The sequence below is a fragment of the Elephas maximus genome, chromosome 21, assembly GCF_024166365.1.
Source record: "Elephas maximus indicus isolate mEleMax1 chromosome 21, mEleMax1 primary haplotype, whole genome shotgun sequence".
NCBI lineage: Eukaryota > Metazoa > Chordata > Mammalia > Proboscidea > Elephantidae > Elephas > Elephas maximus.
In genome coordinates, this window is record NC_064839.1 from 9391416 (window position 1) to 9412352 (window position 20937).

At 37.2% G+C, this 20937-nt stretch overlaps 1 protein-coding gene across 1 annotated transcript in view; it reads left to right on the forward strand.

Annotated features, from left to right (window-relative positions):
* Positions 1-19869, forward strand: part of C21H16orf87 (chromosome 21 C16orf87 homolog) — a 30984-nt gene extending 11115 nt beyond the window's left edge. The window contains exons 3-4 of the mRNA XM_049863590.1: positions 13731-13913; positions 19646-19869. Coding sequence (XP_049719547.1) covers positions 13731-13913; positions 19646-19764 — 302 coding nt within the window. The 3' untranslated portion in view covers positions 19765-19869. The remainder of the gene's footprint in view (positions 1-13730; positions 13914-19645) is intronic.
* Positions 19870-20937: the final 1068 nt, after the last annotated feature.

The window sequence follows — 20937 nt, forward strand, 5'->3', positions numbered from 1 at the left end:
TCAGCATAATGTTTTCCATCTCCATTTGTATTGTATAGCATGTATCAAGACTTCATTTCTCCTACTGGCTGAGAAGTATTCCATTATAAATATATACCACATTTTGTTCATCCATTCATCTGCTGATGGGCATTTAGGTTGTTTCCACCTTTTGGATATTGTGAATAGTGCTGCAGTGAACACTGGTAAACAAGTCTCTGTTTGAGTCTAAGCTTTCAAGTTTTTTGGGTATATACTTAGGAGTGGAATTGCTGGATCATATGGTAGTTACATTTTCTGTTTTTTGAGGAACTGCCACACTGTTTTTCATAATGGTTCTACTGTTCTGCATTTCTACCAGCAATGGGTAAGGTTCCAATTTCCCCACATTGGTTGTTTTCTGTTTTTTTAATCTTACCCATCTAGTAGGAGTGAAATGGTATCTCATTGTGGTTTTGACTTGCTTCTCTCTGATGGCTAAGGATGCTGAACATCTTTTCATGTGTTTGGTGGCCATTCAGGTGTCGCCTTTGGTGAAACGTTCTAAGTCTTTTGCTCATTTTATGATTGGGTTGTTTGTCTTTTTGTTGTTAGGTTGTTGAAGTTTTATACATATTTTGGTTATTAGGTTCTTGTCAGATATATGGTTTCCAAAGATATTCTCTCAGTTCGTAGGTTGTCTTTTCACTTTTTTGATAAGGGCTTTTAATGAACAAAAGTTTTTAATTTTTATGAGGTTCCATTTATTTATTTTGTCTTTTGCTGTTTGTGCTTTTGGTATTATATTAGATAATCCATTGTTAAAAGCTAGGCCTGACAGCATTGCCCCTGCTTTTTCTTCTAGGAATTTTATGGTTTTAGTTTGCACGTTTAGATCCTTAATCCATTTTGAATTTGTTTCTGTGTTTGGTGTGAGGCATAGATCCTGTTTCATTTTTCTGTATGTGGAAATCCAATTTTCCCAGCACCATTTAGTGAGGAGACTCTTCTTTTCCTGTTGAATGAACTTGAAGCATCCTTGTAAAAAATCAGTTTACCATAGATGTGTGGGTTTATTTCTAGAGTCTCTATTCCGTTGGTCTATGTGTCTGTTGTTACCCTAGTACCAGGATGTTTTGATTACTGTAGGTGTATAAAACCAAATCCATTGCCATCGAGCAGGAAAGTGTGGGTTCTTCTACTTTGTTCTTCTCTTTCAACATTACTTTAGCTATCTGGGGCCTCTTGCCATTCCATGTAAAGTTGAGTATTGGTTTTTCTATTTCTGTATAGGCTGTTGGAATTTTGATCTGGATTGCATTGAATCTATAGATTGCTTTGGGTAGCACAGACATTGTAATACTAAGTTTTCCAATCCATGATCATGGAACACCTTTCCATTTATTTAAGTCTTCTTTAATCTTTTTCAGTAGTGTTTTATAGTTTTCATGGTGTAAGCCCTTCACATCCCTGGCTAGATTTATTCCTAGGTATTTATTCTCTTAGATGCTATTATAAATGGCATTGTTTCCCCAGTTTCCCTTTCATATTTTTCATTGCTGGTGTATAGAAACCCAACTGATTTTTGTTTCTAGACCTTGTACCCTGCAGCTTTGCTAAATTCCTGTATTCTAGAAGGTTTTTTGTGGACTCTCTTGGATTTTCTATATATAAGATCGTATCCCCCATGGGTAGAGATAATTTTACTTCTTTTCTCATCTGGGTACCTTTTATTTCTTTGTCTTAATGTTCTGGCTAGGACTTCTGATACCATATTGAATACAAGTGGTGAGGGTGTGCACCCTTGTCTTGTTCCCAGTTTCAGGAGGAAAGCTCTCAGCCTTTCTCTATTAAGTATGTTGGTTCTCAAAATGAATACCTTATTACTAGTCCTTATACTTGTCTGTGTATTTCCCTTTATTAAAGATCTTTCTTTTTGCGTGTAGGTTTGTATTCTGGTGTCTTTTCCCTTCCTTCTATAGAATTCCCATTGGTATTTTTTATAGGACTGGTCCGGTGGATATGAACTCTCTCAGCTTCTGTTTGAGAATGTTCTGATTTTACCCTCATTCTTGAAGGATAGTTTCACTGGGCATCATTCCATTCCTTTCTGGCCTCCAGTGTTTCTGAGGTGAAATCAGCACTTAATCTTATTGGGAATCCTTTGTACGTGACTGTTTGCTTCTCTCTGACTGCTTTCAGGATTCTCTCTTTATCTTTACTTTTTGAAAACCTAACTGTGCTGTGTCTTGGTGTAGATCTCTTTCAGATTATCTTGCTTGGAGTTCTTTGAGCTTCTTGGATTTCTACAAATCCATTCATGTGCTTCCTAAGATTGGGGAAATTTTGTGTCATTATTTCTCCATGCTCTGGTCAGATCTCCATGGAGTTCTACTTTGTTGCTGTCAGGGTCCGTCTGGTAGATTGTTGGCTGTGAGTGCAACTTTCACTCAAGACTCCTGCTTAGCGCACACAGCCTTAGTCAGCAGTCCTCAGCACCAACCAGAAGTGGGGGCTGACTAACCCTAATTAACTCCCAGGGATGTTTGTCCTCTTGGTTTCAGAGGCTTGAGCTATGGGTGCGCAGGGAGGCAGGTAGAGTGCTGGCTATGTGAACAAACTCCAGTGCAGGAATCTTCTGTAGCAGTTCACAGCTGGCTTGTTGGTAACAGTGTTCTAGTGGGGGAGGTATTGGTACACTCCAAGTGGACCCACATGGAAGTCTGCCTTGGTGATTTTAGGGCAGAATCTCGGGGTCCTGTCTCTTTGTACAGGCAGAGGCTGTGGTGGTTAGGGAAGCAGTTTCCCAATTAACAGCAGCCGGTGTCCTACGTGGCTTGGGAGAGGGACAGGGAGGGTGGAAGAAGCGATTTTCCTGCTGTGTGTGACTTGTTCATTGGTTGATTCTTGCGTGTTTGCAGTTCTCCCTGATTTCCTGCGCTCCCGGATTCAGAGCCGCAAAGTGGAGGACCGTTTCCTTGTTGCATTTCTTGTCGTATCTGTAGGGGAGGGTCGGAACGATGGTCTGTTCATGCTGCCATCTTCCCAGAATCCTCCAGATGATGAGTTTTGAGGGAAAGCTGAGGAATTTAGTTTTGTATATAATTGTGAAACATGGTCCATGTGGATTCCCCCTCTCCACACACACAAACACACACACACACACAATTGGACATATAGTCTGAAACTCAAGGAATAATCTCAGCTGGAGATAAAGCTTTTGAGTCATCAGCAAATAGATGGTAGCTAACATTATTGAAATGTCCGTTTGACATTTGCACTTGCAGTGGAGCATGTAGGGTAGAAGGAGAAGGGAGTTCAGGAACCAAACCCTGGCATCACCAACCTTCAAGGGTGGATGGTGGGTGTGCAGCTTTGGTCAGCTGAGAATAAATGCCAGCTGGAGGAGAGCAACCAACAGAGTGGTGTTACATGTGCCACCGCGGGTGAGTTTAAGAAGCAATTCATTATTATTGTTTTATGTATGGGATTTCCTAAGGGCTCTTTTATATAGTAATGGTGGCCTTGTGACCTCGAAGTGAAGATGGAACGAACTGAAGCCTAGGTATTTCAGGGAGGAGAGAAGGGAACCAGCAAAAGAAACCAAATAGTCAGGAAGGAAGGGGAAGCATAGGGGATAAGGGTCTGTGCTGCAGAAACTAAAGGCAGGGATTTTAAAGAAAGGATTTAAAGTATTCAGAGCCTGGAAAACAAGCCTGGCTTCAGATTCCCGTTCCAGCTCTGTCACTCTCTAGGTAATTGACCTCCATGAGCAGTTGCTGTTTACTTGTTTATGAGATTTATAGTTCCCACCTTAGAGTATTGATGTGCAGATGAAGTGCTTATGAAAATGTCTGACACAGGCAGATTTGGGCAAGTGATAGGTACTCAATAAAATAGTCATTTATATAATTAATTTTAATTTATTAAAAAGTAAAATTTGCTTTGGCTAATCTGTACATGGGGAATGAGAAGAATATTATTTTTAAGGTCTCTTCAGTTTATTAAGTGGTTGATGAACATTGTCAATGAGATCTGGACTATTTCAGTTTTAAGGAATGTAAATTAGCAGGGAATTTATAGAAGAAGAAGAAATGAAAATGGGTATTATATATTTGGAAAGATAACTCCGCTAGTAAAGAAAGAAATACAGCTGGAATGAAATACTATTATTTTTGCCCACAGCCTGGCAAAACATAACGGATTTCTTAGAAGTGCTTTGATGAGTATGTCCAAATGGGTGTTGTCGTGTCATTCGTAGGAGAGTAAGTGAGCATAGCCTTTTTGGAGAGCAATCTGACAGAATTCTTTCTCAGTGAATATGTAGCCTAGAGGTATGATTTTTTATATACAAAATAACAAACTTTGTTAATAACCCAAATATCAGTAGAAGAATTGTTAATGAGGTAGAGTACATCCCTTAGGGAGCAGTATGTGCTAGTTAGAAAGAATGATACATGGAAAGAGCTGTAAAACGCTGTTTAAAAAAGGCAAAACAATACTTGCAGTATGAGCCCATTTTAAAACTACAAAATGATTTCTACTTGTAATATTAACCAGTAAATTCTGAAGTAGATAGATCACTGGATAACGAGGGGGTCAAGAAAGATGTGTTTGCATAATTAAAAGTTTAAAAGGAAAAAGAATTGTCATAAAAGCTCAAATTGCACTTACTGGTTTTTAAAATAAAATCAAAGCTATAAAAGGTATTTTTAAATTTCAGTGGGCTGAAACCTTTTTCTGAATTTATTATTGTACACATTTCGTGACATACAGGAAGAATGTTAAGTTGAATAAATTTATCCAGGATTGAAATATTTAAAACTCATGTTTTAAAATATACTAGTTATCACTTTTATACCTTCATAACATACATAGAAATAGGGTCGTGGTAGTAAGTGGTTAAGCACTTGATTACTAGCTGAAAGGTCGGCAGTTGGAACCCACCCACAGGTGCCTCGGAAGACAGGCCTGGCAATCTGCTTCTGAAAGGTCACAGCCTTGAAAACCCTGTGGAGCAATTCTACTCTGCACATGTGGGATCACCGTGAGTGGGACTCTACTTGACAGCAGCTAACGACAACAACAGTATATAATTATATAGAACCTCGTCTAGCTGAGAATATTTATAATTTTTAAAACATTTATAAATAAAAGCTATTGTGGAAGTTAAGGATGTTTTAGAAATTTAAAATTAATTTTGGTGAGAGGAAGAAATGAGTGTTACAAATAAAGCTGTGTTAAGAAAATCTCAGTATTTTGATCCCCAAGCATAGATCCCCAAGGCAATTAATTATTCCTTGACACCCTCCCAAATGAATTAGGTGTGTGCTGTTTCTTTTTTGTGTGAAATGGAGGTAAGCTTTTAAGAATTAACTTTGTCATTCATGTAGGATTTCATTTCTAAATTAAATGGTTGAGTGAGGATTTAAAAGTAGCCTTGAGATTGTCCTAAAATTGTTGATTCGAAGAAATTTCTTTTAAAAAGATTACTAGGAAATAACCCTATTTCCTAAAATTGAGAGTACCTGTACTGTGTATAGACCTTGAACTCTGTAACAGTTTCCTAGTCAAATACTTGCTCAAACCCTCAGTTTGTTTCAGACCTTTAGTGTTCCAGATGGCATTCCTGGATGGTTAATGACATCTATTTTGCATTAATAACTATGGAGATATCTATTTAAGCACTTTTTTAATTATAAAAACTGTATGAAATTCTAAATGAGATACTAGTTCATAAAAGACTTCCTCAAAGGTAAGGAAAAAAGATTCAAAACAGTAAGAAATTGGAGTTGTTTATTAGCATATTGGAAACTCTGGTGGTGTAGTGGTTAAGAGCTACAGCTGCTAACCAAAGGTCAACAGTTCAAATCCACCAGGCACTCTTTGGAAACTCTATGGGGCAGTTGTACTCTGTACCATAGGGTCGCTGTGAGCCGAAATGGACTCGATGACAACAGGTTTTTTTTTTAATTAGTATATTAATTGTTTATTTCTCAGTGGGGACAAGCTTTAGGTTAAGCTTGGTCAAATAAGCAACCTTCCCATTTTTTTATTGGAGGAAGGAAAAAAAATTAAAACTTAAACCTACTTTTCAAACGATTCACTTAAAACAAGTTAGCAGGCAAAGGCTGACAAGCAAAGAATTCTATAAAGGACAAATTCACTTTTAATTAAGAAAAAATAATGAAAAGTGGTTATAGCTAGTAAAACCTTTTATAAACCCAAAGTGATTGAAATTCATTCAGTGGTAAGTGAATTACTTGACAATAGAGTTTTGAAAGCTTTGTTTCTTACATACTAATTGCTTTAAATTGCTGTACATTCATATATGGGTATGGAACACGGCTCTTACATAATTTTTCTTTTGCCTTGTGATAAAAAATGTGTATGTTCACCTCATCATCTCTGAACCTGTACTTTTAGGTTCTGAAACATATGGTTTATGTAATGACATCCGTATTCATTGTTGAGATATTTTTCATCGAGTCCTCTTTTTATTCTAATTAAGCCTTACTGGTTTTAGGTCTGCTGCACAGCTGTCGTACTAGGATTTCTTTCCATTGTACTCCAGGGATAAGATAATCATGCTTTTCTTATATACCATGTGAAGTTTTTTTTTTTTTTAACTCACGTGTTTTATTTCTGGAACAAATTTTCCAGAAGTTGCTTCAGACCTGGAAAAAATTTGCAGAAGAGGCATGGTGGTATGTTTCCCCAGAGAATGCCTTTAATTTGCATTCACACTTAAATTATCCTTCTCATTCTTCCTTGGCATTCAGTGGGTCCTTTCCATCTGAAGGCTCAAATTTTCAGCTCAGGGCAATTTTGGTGCGTTATTTCTTTTTCCCTGTTCTTTTCCTTCTGGAATGCTTATTGGATCATATATCAGGATTACCACCCACAGGAAAGCTGAATGACCATGGATTGAACAAATAATTTACGTTACCTACTTAGTGAAGAAATATGACGGTAGGCAATCCAGGACTAAAGCAGTGGCTCAATGATATCATCAAGGCCTAGGCTAGGCTCTTCTGTCCATCCTAAGAAGATGTGGCATTCATCCTCATTGTTGCGAGGTAGCTGCCTCACCTCCAGGCATCCCATAAACATTCCGAGCAGGAAGAGGGAGGAGGGGCAAAGGAGGTATGCCAGCCATGCATATTTCATTAAAAAAAGCTTTCTGGAAACCTTACGTAATTCCACTTATATGTCACTAGCCAAACTAGATTTCCTGACCACCTTACCTTCAGTGAAGTCTGACAGTATATTTTAACTGGGCACATTGCCATTTCAAATAGAACAGGATATTGTTCTTACTAAAGAGGAGGAGAATGAATATTGGGTAGATAATTAGCATTTCTGTTATAGCTGAGTGTCTTAGGCTGGGTTCTCTAGAGAAGCAAAACCAGTAAAGTGTATAAATACACATAGAGATATCAAGGAAAGGGCTCATGCGATGTAGAGGCTGGAACGTTCCACGTAGCTGCAGGGGCTGGCAAACCCAAGATGGGCAGGTCAGAGAGCAGGGCTCCCACTCCTAGGCTGTGAAGATCAGCGAATCCCAAGATCAGCAGATAAGCTGACAGCTCAAGCCCCAAGAACCAGAGGTCAGACAGGAGGCAGCCACAGGGTCTAGAGTAGGCAAAAACCAGAACATCCGCTTATATTCAGATGTAGGCCACACACCCAAGGAAACTCCCCGTCAGCTGATTGGCTACTCAAGGCAGATCCCATCATAGAGGTGATCACATATAAACACTGAGAATCATGGCCCAGCCAAGTTGACACACAGTCTTAACTGTCACAATGAGTATTAGATCTCTTGGATCTTCATTTTTCTGTCACATGATCTTTTTGTATTTTTTGCTTTGTTCTGGGTAATTTCGTTGACTTCTCTTCCTGGACCTGTAATTTACTTTTTAGATGTGTCCATTATTTAGCCTGTCTTTTGCACTTTTGGCATAGTGGTTAAGTGCTGCAGCTGCTAACCAAAAGGTCAGCAGTTCAGAATCACCAGATGCTCCTTGGAAACTCTGTGGGGCAGTTCTACTCTGTCTTATAGAGTTATGAGTTGGAATCAACTCAACGGCAGTGGGTTTGGTTGGTTTTGGGGTTTTGCACTTTAATTTTAGCAGTCCATCTTGTTTTCTAATTTCTTCATTTTCATAGCAGCTTATTCTTATTTAATGATATATCTTCTCGGATCTGTCTGGAAGAATGCATCAGCATGTTTTAAAATTTTTCCTTGTTTCCTGAACTACTTGTTTCCCCCATTTTATCTTGGTTCTTCTCTATTATGCTTTCTGTTTTCCTCACATAGCTGATAATCCTTAGTTGCCTGTAGAGATTTATAAATGAAGGACTTAGTTTATCAGTGTAGATAAGTTGTATGAATATCCTACACTGTTTTAAAAGTCAGTTTTGAGAACAGCTGTCTTTAGTGTATCAATGGGAAGAGCTTATTGTCAGGCTTTTGGGTGTTTATTAGGTGAGCAGGTGAGTCCCGTGATTGCCAGAAGAAGGAAGAGTTCATTCTAGAGTGAACTGTAAGATCCCTTTCAGTATCTCATTCCTATGAGGAGCTGCCTTCCTTTTTGGTTTCTTCTTTCTCTTCTGTGAAGGTTCAGAGTTCCCTTGAACATTATTCTGCTTCTTGCTCTGGCCTGTGCTTACAGGGCGTACTTCCTTATGTCAGTTGTGTTGTATGAAAAGGAATAGAAGGGGAAGTGCCTGGCCCAGCTGTTGGGCAGTAGTCCTCCGGGTCACCCCGTGGCCTGGTACTACTACTAGTACGTTTTTGTCCTGCGGTCTTTGGAACTCCATTGGGAAGAAGAGCTCTCACTTCTACAGGAACCATCTCTTATTCCTCTTTTGGATTGTAGTTTCTTCTAGTTTCTCAATCTGTACTCATCAGCTTGCTGGTTTGTTAATTTGAAATCTTTTCCTTGTTTGCAACACTACAGATTTATTTTCCTTCCCAAATTTCCTCTCCTTTCAGTGGGATTTTGAGAAGATGGTGAGAAAAATGCATGTGCTCAATCTGCTTTCATCATTTTAGAAAGATTTATCGGGTACTTAGTATATATAGATAACAGTAACTTCTATGAATAAGACAGACAAGGTTCCTACTTTCATACAGCTTATGTTTTGATGGGGAAAATATATGGAACATGTAAGTAAATAAATAACAGATTATAGTAGTAGTAGCATTTGCAATGCTGGCAGTGCTCACTCGTCTGTGCCAAAAAATTTGGAAGACCGCTACCTGGGCAGCCAACTGGTAGAGATGCATGTTTGTGTCCATTCGAAAGAAAGATGATCCAACAGAATGTGGAAATTATTGACCAATATCATTAGTATCACACACAAGTAAAATTTTGCTAAAGATTATTCAAAAATGGTTACAGCAGCAAATCAACAGGGAACTGACAGAAATTCAAGCCGGATTCAGAAGAGTACATGGAATGAGGGATATTGTTGATGTCGGTTGGATCTTGGCTGAAAGTAGAAAATACCAGAAACATGTTTACCTGGTTTTTATTGACCATGCATAGGCATTCAACTGTGTGTGGACCATAACAAATTATGGATAACATTGTGAAGAATGGGAATTCCCAAACACTTAACTGTGCTCATGAGGAAAAAATTACAGTCTTAGACCAAGAGGCAGCTCTTCAGACAAAACAAGGGGATACTGCATGGTTTAAAATCCGGAAAGGTGTGTGTCAAGGTTGTCTCCTTTCACCATACTTATTAAATTCAGTCTGTATGCTGAGCAGATAATCCGAGAAGCTGGACTATATGAAGAAGAACAGGGCATCAGGATTGGAGGAAGGCTTATTAACAACCTGCCATATGCAGATGACACAACTTTGCTTGCTGAAAGCGAAGAGAACTTGAAGCACTTTCTGATGAAGATCAAAGACTACAGCCTTCAGTATGGATTATACCTCAACATAAAGAAAACAAAAATCCTTACCACTGGACGAATAAGCAACATCATGATAAACAGAAAAGATTGAAGTTGTCAAGGATTTCATTTTAGTTGGATCTATAGTCAGCATCGTGGCAGCAGTGGTCAAGAAATCAAATGACATATTGCATTGGGGAAAGTCTGCTGCAAAAGACCCCTTTAAAGTGTTAAAAAGCAAAGATGTCACTTTGAGGACTAAGGTGCACCTGACCCAAGCTTATGGTGTTTTCATTCATCTCATATGCATGTGAAAGCTGGACAGTGAATAAGGAAGACCGAAGAAGAATTGATGCCTTTTAACTATGGTGTTGGTGAAGAATGTTGAATACACCGTGGACTGCCAGAAGAAGATCAAATCTGTCTTGGAAGAAGTGTAGCCAGAATGCTCCTGAGAGCGGAGGATGGTGAGACTTTGTCTTCTGTACTTGGACATGTTATCAGGAGGTACCAGTCCCTGGAGAAGGACATCATGTTGTAGAGGTCAGCAAAAAAGAGGAACAGTGGGCTCAGACATAGCAACGATTGTGAGGATGGTGCAGGACCAGGCAGTGTTTTGTTCTGTTGTACATAGGGTGATTATAAGTTGGAACTGACTCGTCAACATGTGACAACAATAATAACGATAGCAGTAGAAGCATCAGAAATAGTAACTTGGGCTGTGAGACTCAGGGTGACCTGTAAGCTGAAGGAAAAACAAAGCCTATCTTAAGAAGATCTTTTGGGGAAAAGAGGTATGTATAGGCAGAAGGAATAGCAATACAAGACTCGAGGAGAGGGAGAAGCTTGTTTTATTGAAAGGAAGACATGTTGGAAGTGTAATGACTGAAGTGATGAGTGATATGAGGTTGGAGAGCCAGGCAAAGGTCAGATCTTCTAGGAACTTGTAGTCTTCAATAGGGAATTTTGACTTTATTCTATTAGTTTTCAAGAGGGAATTTTGACTTTATTCTAAATACAGTAAAAAGCTAATGAAAGGCTTTAGAAGGGGAGCAACTCAATTTGATTTTTTTAAAGATAATCTTGTTTGGCTAGGATGTTGCCGATGGAGATGGAGAGACGCAAAGAGATGATGGCTATGTTTTAGAAGGAGAGCCTATGGTATAAGAGGCAAGATGAGTCACAAAAGACTAAGTTATTCAGTTTGTGTAGCTGGTTGGTGCTGCTTACTAATACGATGAAGGCTGGAGGAGGAACAGGCTTGAGGGAGGGAAAATCAAGAGTTGTTTTTTGATATATATGAAATGCTTATGAGACATTGAAATTAAGATGTAGGAATTCTAGAGCTTTGGGAAGAGATGAGAGCGGCAGGAATGAATTTCGGAGCCGTCGTAACAGTAGTGTTTACTGCTTTGGGTCTTAGGAGATTACCCAGAGTGTCAGGAAGGGAAGAGGGGAAGATAGAAGGGAGATGAGGAGGAATGGTTGGTGAGACAGAAGGAAACCAGGAGAGCAGGTGTCGTGGGAATCAGGTGGAAAACAATCTCAAGGAAAGGAATGGTCAGGTTTATTGAACACTTCTGAAAGATGATGTAAAATGATAAGAGAGAAGTGTGTATTAAATTTGATAACAGAGAGGGTTTGTTTTCTTGATGATGAGTTTTATTGGGTTAAACTGTACTGGGGTATATTGATGAGTGAATAGGAGATAAGAAACTGAAGGCAGAAGGTACAGATACTGCTTTTGAGAAGTTTGGCTTTGAAGAAGTTTGCAGAGATGGATGGTAGCTGGAAGAACAAACCTAAATTTACTGCTAAACTTTTGGAAGCCTACTCTAGAAAACTTTGCCTATCACTATTTCTTTCAACTATTTTATTTTAAGAAATTCAAGTTCATACAGAAGTATACAGTGTCCAACCCTGCCCCATACACACCCACATCACTCTTACCCTCGCATATTTTAAAGCAAATTCCGTATTTGTAATTCATTATATATTTCTAAAAGATAGACTTTAAAAGCATAAGCACAATACATTATAACAAAAATTAACAAAGATTCCTTAGCAACAAGTATCCAGTGGGTGTTTAAATTTCAAATTTTCTCATAAATGGTCTTAAAGTTAAAAAGATTCTATGTAAGGTCCACACGTTGTATATGATTAATACCTTTTTTAAGTCTCTTTGTATCTATTGTTTTCTCTCTTTTTTTTTTTATTTTCTGGGAACTGTGTCATTTGTCCATTTGGATGTGTGTTTTGTGTCCCCACGGTGCAAGTCAACACATTCTTCTGACTTCTGCATTTTCTATAAATTGTAAGTTGGATCTAAAGCCTTGATGAGATCTTTTTTTTTTTTTTTTGGACAAGACTACTTGATAGTGGTGTGTTCTCCAATCAGGAGGCACATAATGTCTGCTTATTTCTCCTTTTGTGATGTTAGCGGCTGTTGATGTTTAGCGCTTAGATCCTTTAGTTCATGGCAGGTTGAAAAACGGTGATACTCAGATTCTGTCGTTCCTTTTCGTTTATTAGCTGCAGTAGTTTTGAAATGAGAAACTTCTCTTCATCTGCCCTTTGGTTTACCCAGCAGTACAGTTTGACTAGAAAAGGCTTTATCTTTCCCTTTAAGGTTTTGAAATATGAGTTGATTCTTTAGCATCTCCTGTGGTGACCAACTAATGTTTGCTTTTGTTTTTGTTTTTAATGTGGTTTTAAATGTGCTTGATACGTTTCAGCCTATTACAGTTACTGTTTTTGCTGATACTCAAATTATCCCTTTGTTCAGCGGGAGCCTCTTGAGGTTAGCTCCTGAGTTCTTTGACAAGAAAAGAGTTTGACAGCTTTCGTTCATTCTGGAATAATGAAATGTTCTTCCATCATTCAGTGTATGTCCTGTCTGAGACCTGGAATTTACTAATTCTACAAGGACATGGTATTTGGAGATAACTATGATTATTTTACTTTTTTTTTTTTTTTAACAACAGCCTATTAAGCCTGTTTTATAGTCTCTCAAGTTGTTCCTTTAGTTCTTAGAATATGAGTTTTCCTGTTTCTTTTGACCCTTTACCGCTATAATTTTAAGCATTTGGGAAATTCTCTTTTGCTTTTGAGTTTCAGGTATGTATTGAAACAAGTGTGTTTGTGTGTATGTTTAATTTGTTATATATTATCCAGCATTTTGATTTGTTTGGAGTGGGAGGGATGGCTTCTTGCATTAGTTAAATTTCTGTATTGAGTAAAATTCCCCTGTTGCATTCCACTTATATGGACCAACATGCTCTTAGTATGTCAGAAATTACCTCATCTGGGGCAGATGTGAAAACTACTCGCTTCCCTAGTGTTATTATATTTTCCATGGATGCTCTCTGTTTACTTTTTATTGGTAACCTTAATATATTATGGCTAAGGCCAGTTTTGCTTTTCATTTGTAATAGAAGATTCATTATTCACGTATTTGACATATTTCAACCTGGCATTTCAGTAGGGAACAAAAAGAAATGGAAAAAAATTTTTTTTTTTTTTCTGGTACTTCACCATTTTAGGTTGGAGAGAGGGGGGGAAAAGGCAGAAAGGTTGCTGTGGGAATTGTGTGAACTTGTAGGAGCTGAAATTAAACTGCCAAATGAAGAAACGTGTCTTCTCTTCCAAGATTCCTCCTACCTCATATGCTGTGTGGGTCCAAATTCTGTCAAATTTCTTTTTTTCCTGTGTGTGTGGCGGGGGGACTTGCATGTTATGGTTGTAGTTTGCCAGGCAGTGAACTCTAGTGCCATTTAGAAATAAGAAGGAAGAGAATGAGAACTTGGGCAAACAGTTCTGGCTAAGCCCTAAAATATATCATTTTTATTCATCCATACAGAAAACAAGCATGAGGCCAAGAGGAGGCGAACAGAGAGAGCTAGGCGAGAGAAGATAAATTCTACAGTAAATAAGGATTTAGAAAACAGAAAGAGGTCTCGAAGTAACAGCCATTCAGATCATATCAGACGAGGAAGAGGAAGACCTAAAAGTGCATCTGCCAAAAAACATGAGGAAGAAAGAGGTATGAATAAATGCAAGCAGTTTTTTCCCTCAAGTGTTAAGTTGATCTGAGATCTTAATTAGATATCGTAGTGAAGAAAGTGTTTGGTAGCTCCTGGATTTAAAATTGCAACTCAGATTTTAGTTTGAAAGCATTTCATCTGTGGTAGATGCTTATAAAAAGAATGACAGAAATGTAATTCTTATTGGAAACGTAAAGGTGTAAAGGTCAAGTCTACCTGCTGTAACCTGACAGTAGTAGAGTTGAGAGATAATGTATGTGTAACACCTGGAGAAGCCTGGTAAAGTGCTGGTCCTTTTTTTTTTTTTTTTAAAGGGACGTCTGCATTCCATGCAGACCTGTTTCAAAGTCTTATATCATGAGTTTAAAGTTTTTACCGTTGAAAGTATTCTACATTACAGATTTTTAAATTGCTTCTTGGGAGATTTGTATGCTCCCTAGTTGGAGGTAGTTTTTGGATAGTTAGGTAGATTCTTCTTGGTCCAAAGAATATGTGTATATCTCCTTATGGATCTTCTCCTTTCTTCTGATAATGTATATACCAGGAGTTGTTTGTGACCATTAACTAAGACTTCTCTTTTTCTTTGATTTATACATCTTTTAGAAACTTTTTTAGCATGGACATTTTCAAACAATGCAAGAATAGGGAGGTTAATATGAGCCCCCAGAGACCCCTGTATATCTTTTTAAAATTTAGTTTCAAGCCAGTAATAATGGAAAAAAAAGAGTTGCTCTTTATAGTTTTTATAATTTCATACTTTATTTGTGAGTTATACTTTGCCTCTTTAGATATTCAGTCTTATGTACTGAAGTGATTCCTATATAAATGTAAATTTTTCTTATTCTAGACAAAGAGGTTTTTTTTTTTTTTTTGCCTGTTCACCGTTTCCTTCTGCTTCATTTGCTTTTGCTTGAATAAAGTTACTACTTTTAGGTAAAATAATTTCACTGGTGTAGCTGTCCCTAGCCTTTATCAAACTTCAGTGTTCCTTAATATTGTGTGGCTTTAAAGGAATATGATTTATATAATATTTAACTTTATTCTGTGAAGGCTGTACTTAAAAAAAAAAAAAAGGTACTCTTTAATTCCTTGGGTAATTTTACTGCTTTTTCTTTTTCTTCATTTATGCCCTTCAAGAGAGTTTGAATTATTTTCTCAGTTTGAATGTACTTCTTTAACAATGGGATGATCAGGAAAATCTTTGCCAAAGGCTGTTTCAGAAGGGAAATTGGGTAAAGAAAAGTCAGCAGAGAAAAAGAAAAGAGGGAAATACTCCTTGGCCCAGAAAACAGAACATTCTTTTCAGTTGGTGTAAAGGGAATATAATCCAAAGAAAGGCGAAGGAATGCTTCTGGCGGTGGGTGAAAGGAGATGAGCAAACAGATAATGACACCCTTTTAGTCAGGATGTGAAGTCTGTGCAATTGTGATAGGACTCTAAAGTATATATATGCAGGCCTGAACTTTCATTTCATGATAAGTTGAAAAAAGAAAGAAACATTTATTTGGTTATGAATTTTTTTAGGTGTTTTTAATTTATTATAGAAAATTTTAAAGAAAGTTACCTATCTCTGTAGTAAGTTAGGCTTTTAGTTTATTTGCTTTTGTTAGCGATTACAGGAAACTGGTCAAAGCTATTTTTGTAGTATAAACTGCAATCTTTTCATTTAGACCAGGGGTCAACAGTCTTTTTTTGTAAAGAGGCAGATGGTAAATATATGTAGGCCATACACTCCATGTCACAGCTACACAACTCTGCTGTTGTATCTGGAAAGCAACCACAGACAATATTTAATAAATGGGCATGACTGTGTTTCAGTAAAACTTTATTTTTAAAAAGAAGTGGTAGGCCAGATTTTACCCACAGACTCTAGTTTGCTAACCTTGATGTAGACTGTTGTTCTCTAAATATAATATGAGTAAGAAACATGAACTTTTGAAATGTCCATTTATTTTAGGATAGATTTCTTTAATATGCTTCTTAGTACGAAGTAGCCATTTACTTTAGTTCAGTTTTTATTGACTCCCTGCTCATAAAAAAAAAAAAGGCAGTTGGAAATCAGGAGCCAGGATTAACTTTAACATATGAGTTAAAGAAATCCAAACAGTGTGTTTAAATGGTTAAAAATGAAAACTGCTTTAATTGGCTTTTTTGTTTTCTATATTTTAAAAAAAAGGGAAAGAGAATGGAAAAGGAAAGCTTGTTAGACATCTAAGATAATAACTGTCTTAATAAAATAAAGCAGGTCATTAAACTCAGCATTTTTGGTTGGTGTAAGATCTCCATTTTACATGTGGAAGCATGATTATTCTGGGTGTTAGTGATGTAGGAGTAACATCTTGACTGATACATGTTGGGCAGTTCTGAATACCTTTTTAATGAAGGTCCAGAACAGAAACAGGCTTCAAGTTAAAGATGGTGGAGTGAATAAACACAGCTAGCTCTGCTCCCTTTCAAAATTTTAGTAAAATAACAATAAAGGAATTTTTTTGAAAGACAGAATCCCAGAAGGACAAAGAATGGGAGAAGAAACAACAGCAAAAAAATTATGGAAACTGGAAAATAGTAACTGCTTAAAAAAATAGCAGACCCTAAATTGTAATCTCCTTTGGTGAAGGAACATACAGGTTTTTATTACAGAATTGCCAAAAGGTCAGGAGTGTGTACATCAGTTATGTCTGGAAGTGGAGGTCAAGATGGGGCTGAAAATAGGAAGACTGAAAGTCTGTTTATGAACATCCCACTAGGACTCTTCACTTCTACTCCTCTCCTCAGCCCCAAGCTTGTCCTTTGGAAGGGATAAGACAAACCAGAGACTCTCAGGTCTATGGGACACCAGGTGTCACTGAGGACAGTGTGCTACATTAAAATCAGGAAGATTAAATGAAAATTGGATTTGGTGAATCTTGAGTTCTCCAACCAGGCTTATATCTTCTGGGTAAGAGATTGGAAAGTTATATTCTCTAGGGAATCAGAGCAGCCCAGGAGAAAAGCTGTAAAGTAAATATATTTTTATCAGGGAGTTAGCAATGGTATGGCCCAGGCAGATCATCCCGAGGTGGCAGCCGCAGTGAGCTCCACGTTTGCACTGGCTTTCTTATCAGTATTTTTGATGTCCCGCTCCCAAATATGACATTTTACCAAGAATCACCCAGATACCTGTAAGAAAGCACGTAGTATGAAAGGCTGAAACCAAAACAAGAGGGGAGAAAATAACTTGGGGAAAACAAGTCTTTGTTGTATAAAAAAAAATTCAACTGTCACTGGTATCTTCAGCAAGAATAGATACTGTGGCCATGCTGATACTGAAAAGGAAATTACAGAGGCTGAAAAAGCACCTGGAGCCTGAACTTTCACATACGGGTAGCAGAAATGAAAAACTTAACTAGAAAGTTTGAAGATAAAACTGAAGAAATGTGCCAGAAAGTAGAGCAAAAAAAAAAAAAAAAGAGGTGAAAAAATAGAATGGAAAAGGTAAGAAACTTAGAGAACTAGCCTAAGGTATAACATCTATAAACAATTGAAATTTCAGAAAAGGAACAGAGAAGAGGAGAGGAAATCACCAATGGAATAAAGAAATTTCCCCAAACTTGAAAGATGTTGACTTTCTGGATTGAAAGGGTCCACCAAACGCCCAGCCCAGTAAAAAAAAGATGGATAAAAATAAAAATTATACAAAGCCTACCATCATATTTTATCTCTCTTTGGTTAAAGAGAAAATCCTTCAAGTTTTCAGAGCAGAAAGAATCAAAATGGTATTAGAATTAATGCAATGGAATACTGCCCAGCAAGGAACAGAGTACTGATACATGAATGGCATGGATGAATCTCAGAAACATCATGTTTAGCCAAAGAAGCTAGACACAAAAGAGTACATATTGTGTGATGCCATTTATATTAAGTTCAGGAACAGACAGAATGAATCTGTGATGGTAGACATCAGAACAGTGGTTGCCAGTGGGGGTTGGGAAAGGATTGGCTGGAAAGGAGCATGAAGAATTTTCTGGAGTGACAGGAAGTTTCTATATTTTGATTGTGGTGGGTGTTAATGGGTGTGTACATTTGTCAAAACTCATCAAATTGTACACTTAAAATCTGTGTATTTCGCTGTGTGTAAATTTTAAAATAATAATAAAAAAGGTGCTGGATTTTCTCAGCGGCAGCACTACTAGTTGGAAGAAGATTTATTGCCTGAGGGGAATCCTAGAAGTCTGAATCAAACTGTGAATCAGTGTGAAAGTAGATGGAAGACGCTTGTGGACATTCAAGGTCTCAAAAAATTTGCTCCCGTGCTCCCTTTCTCAGGAAGCTACTACAGGATAAGTGCCAACAAATTGAAGAAGTAAACCAGATGAGGGTGCCATCGAGGACACAGAGGATCCAACTCCAGACTGAGATGAGGAGAATCTCTGGCATGATGTTGAAGAGAGATCTAAGATAATTGTGCAGCAGGCCTAGACAGCAGGTCAGAAGAAGGTCGAAGACTCGGAGAGATTCTTCAGGAAGATGAAGTTGATAAAATACCTAATGTGTGTAAACATTCTGAAAGACAGATTTATACAGTTAGAGGAAGTCTGGTTTGAATTAGAAATGGGTATATAGAAAACCAAGCAAATAAAGTGAATCACTTCAGGACAAACAAAGTACAGGAAAGGAAAAGTGAAAATCATTTACGTACTCATAACGTGAACGTTGAAAATAGATCTTACCCCAGTGGTGATTTAACTGCAGTGGGGGAAGGAGGAAATGTGAAGAGTGTTTGGGGTGGGGCAAGACATGCAGGATCACGAAGTCCTCATTTTCCATGGTGACAAGTCAGTAAATAATGCCTCAAACCAGCAGGCAGCATAGAGTAAAAATGCTGCTTAGAGATAATAGGGAAGTGAAAAAGAAAAGGAACAACTAAAGTTAACATTTGGAGAGTGAGAAATGTGGCTGAGCTGAAAGAAGTCTGTTTTGTAACAAATGTTGTAAAAAGCGTTGCGTGTTTAACTATATGCATGCTTAACTTTGTCAAAACAAAACAAAAATAGAATCATAATAGAGCCAGAAAAAAGTCAGAAGAATGTATATCACGTTAGTTAATTGTGATTTTAACTGGTTCATGAGACAACAGGTGATTCTTCCTTGCTTTGCTTCTCTGTATTTTTCAAATTTTCTACCGTCATCTTGCGTTACATTTGCAATCAGGAGGGGGAAAAAACCTAACTACATGGTATTTTTAAGATGTTTCTTCTCTCGTTTACTTTACCAAGGGTATAGCATGTTGGTAATTTCTTTTTTAAAAGAGAAATAAATGTTGGCCATTGTTATTCACTGTCGCAGGGTTAAGGTGAAGAAGTTACTGTGTTTATAAAGTCATCATTGATACTCAGAGGGGACTATCTTTAGGGTGAAAAAATTTTTTGACTGAAACAGTGAGCTCACGCTAGTAAGGAGAAAAAATATTTGAGGTTTTTATTCTGACTCATAGGCAGACAACAATAGAAATGATATATGTAGATACTAGACTGTGTGTAAAAGTGTGTTTTGTCGCCATTTAGACTTAGTAAGTTAATGGCATTTCACTTACTCCTTTGTGTAATTTTAAAAGTTTAAGTTCTGTAGAATAATACTTTATAATATTAATGTACAGCGTAGTGTTATACGTAAATACTTGGATGCTTTTTAAATTTTAAAATTATTCCATCCACTGCCCCTTATGTTAAGCTTTCACTTTTTCTTTTAACAGAGAAACAGGAAAAGGAAATTGACATCTATGCTAACCTCTCTGATGAAAAGGCTTTCGTGTTTTCAGTCGCCTTGGCAGAAATAAATAGAAAAATTATCAATCAAAGACTTATTCTCTGATCCTTATCTGCAGAATCTGTTGAAATTTTCTTCAGGATTGCATCAGCAAAGTCTCGAGCAGTTACGGACTCTCAGGAGCATTCCGAACGCATCAGTAAGGGCCAGTGGTTGTTTCCTCCCCGTATCGATTCTCCACGTCCTTCAGCCTGGGCTGCGCTTTGGGAGCAAAGCTGTAGACTTGGACTGTTTGGGGATTTCCTTGTTTACCAAGGAGCATTGTCAGTGTTTTGTGTTTGGGGTATAAGCAACTGTGTTTACCTTTTAAGAAATGCTGGATGGATGTTAAGGGGAAAGGGGGGGTGGGGGTGGGGGTGGAGGTATGAAAAATAGGGAAATAAAAGACTTGATAATTTTCAGATTTGCCAGCAGAGATGCAATATTTTAAATACTTGCAGAAAGAGTGACTTTTAAAAATATATATTTCAGATTTTCAGTACTAAGAGATCACAATTCATTTACCTTTAATAAATTGGCAATTAATATTTTACTGAATGGGGAATTAAGGATATAAACTATAAATTTTGTCTGGAATTGATTTTTTTCTCCTTGGCCTTTATATTTATGACTTAAAGTATGAGTTCTATTTGGGGAGGTGATTTCTAGATATTTTGGAAGTTTGGGTGTGTAGGAAGAAAAATAGGATAAATAGGTATATCCTATTTTAAATAGCATACCTTCAGATATATATATCTTGTTTTCTTGAATGTAATTTATTTATTGGTTAAAATTTTTTTTCTGCTCTGAAGATGGTGCCTGTTAACCTAAACACAAAATGTATTTATTACATACAAACTATTTCTTAGGTAGCTACTTTTAAGCAGTAATGTTTTATCTGAATGGATAAATTATCATCCTGATAATTATTTAAATTGTTACTTACCCTCACTCTGGAAGAAAAAAATAAACCTTGATGTTGAACCTAAGTAGAATAAATAGTGTGGTAGCTTTTTCTAGTGAAGTTGTGGAATATATTTAAATTCTTAGTTTTTCTAGTGGAAAATCATAACTTTATAATTATTTGATATTAAATGCTCTTATGTTTTTGTGTATCAAATAATGATTAACATATTTAAACTTGATAATAACCCCCCCTTATTTTCAGCTTTTTTCCTGATTCTGTTTGGAAATCCTAAGGCTTTATTAGGTAGAACAGACATCAGTTAGACTTAGCCC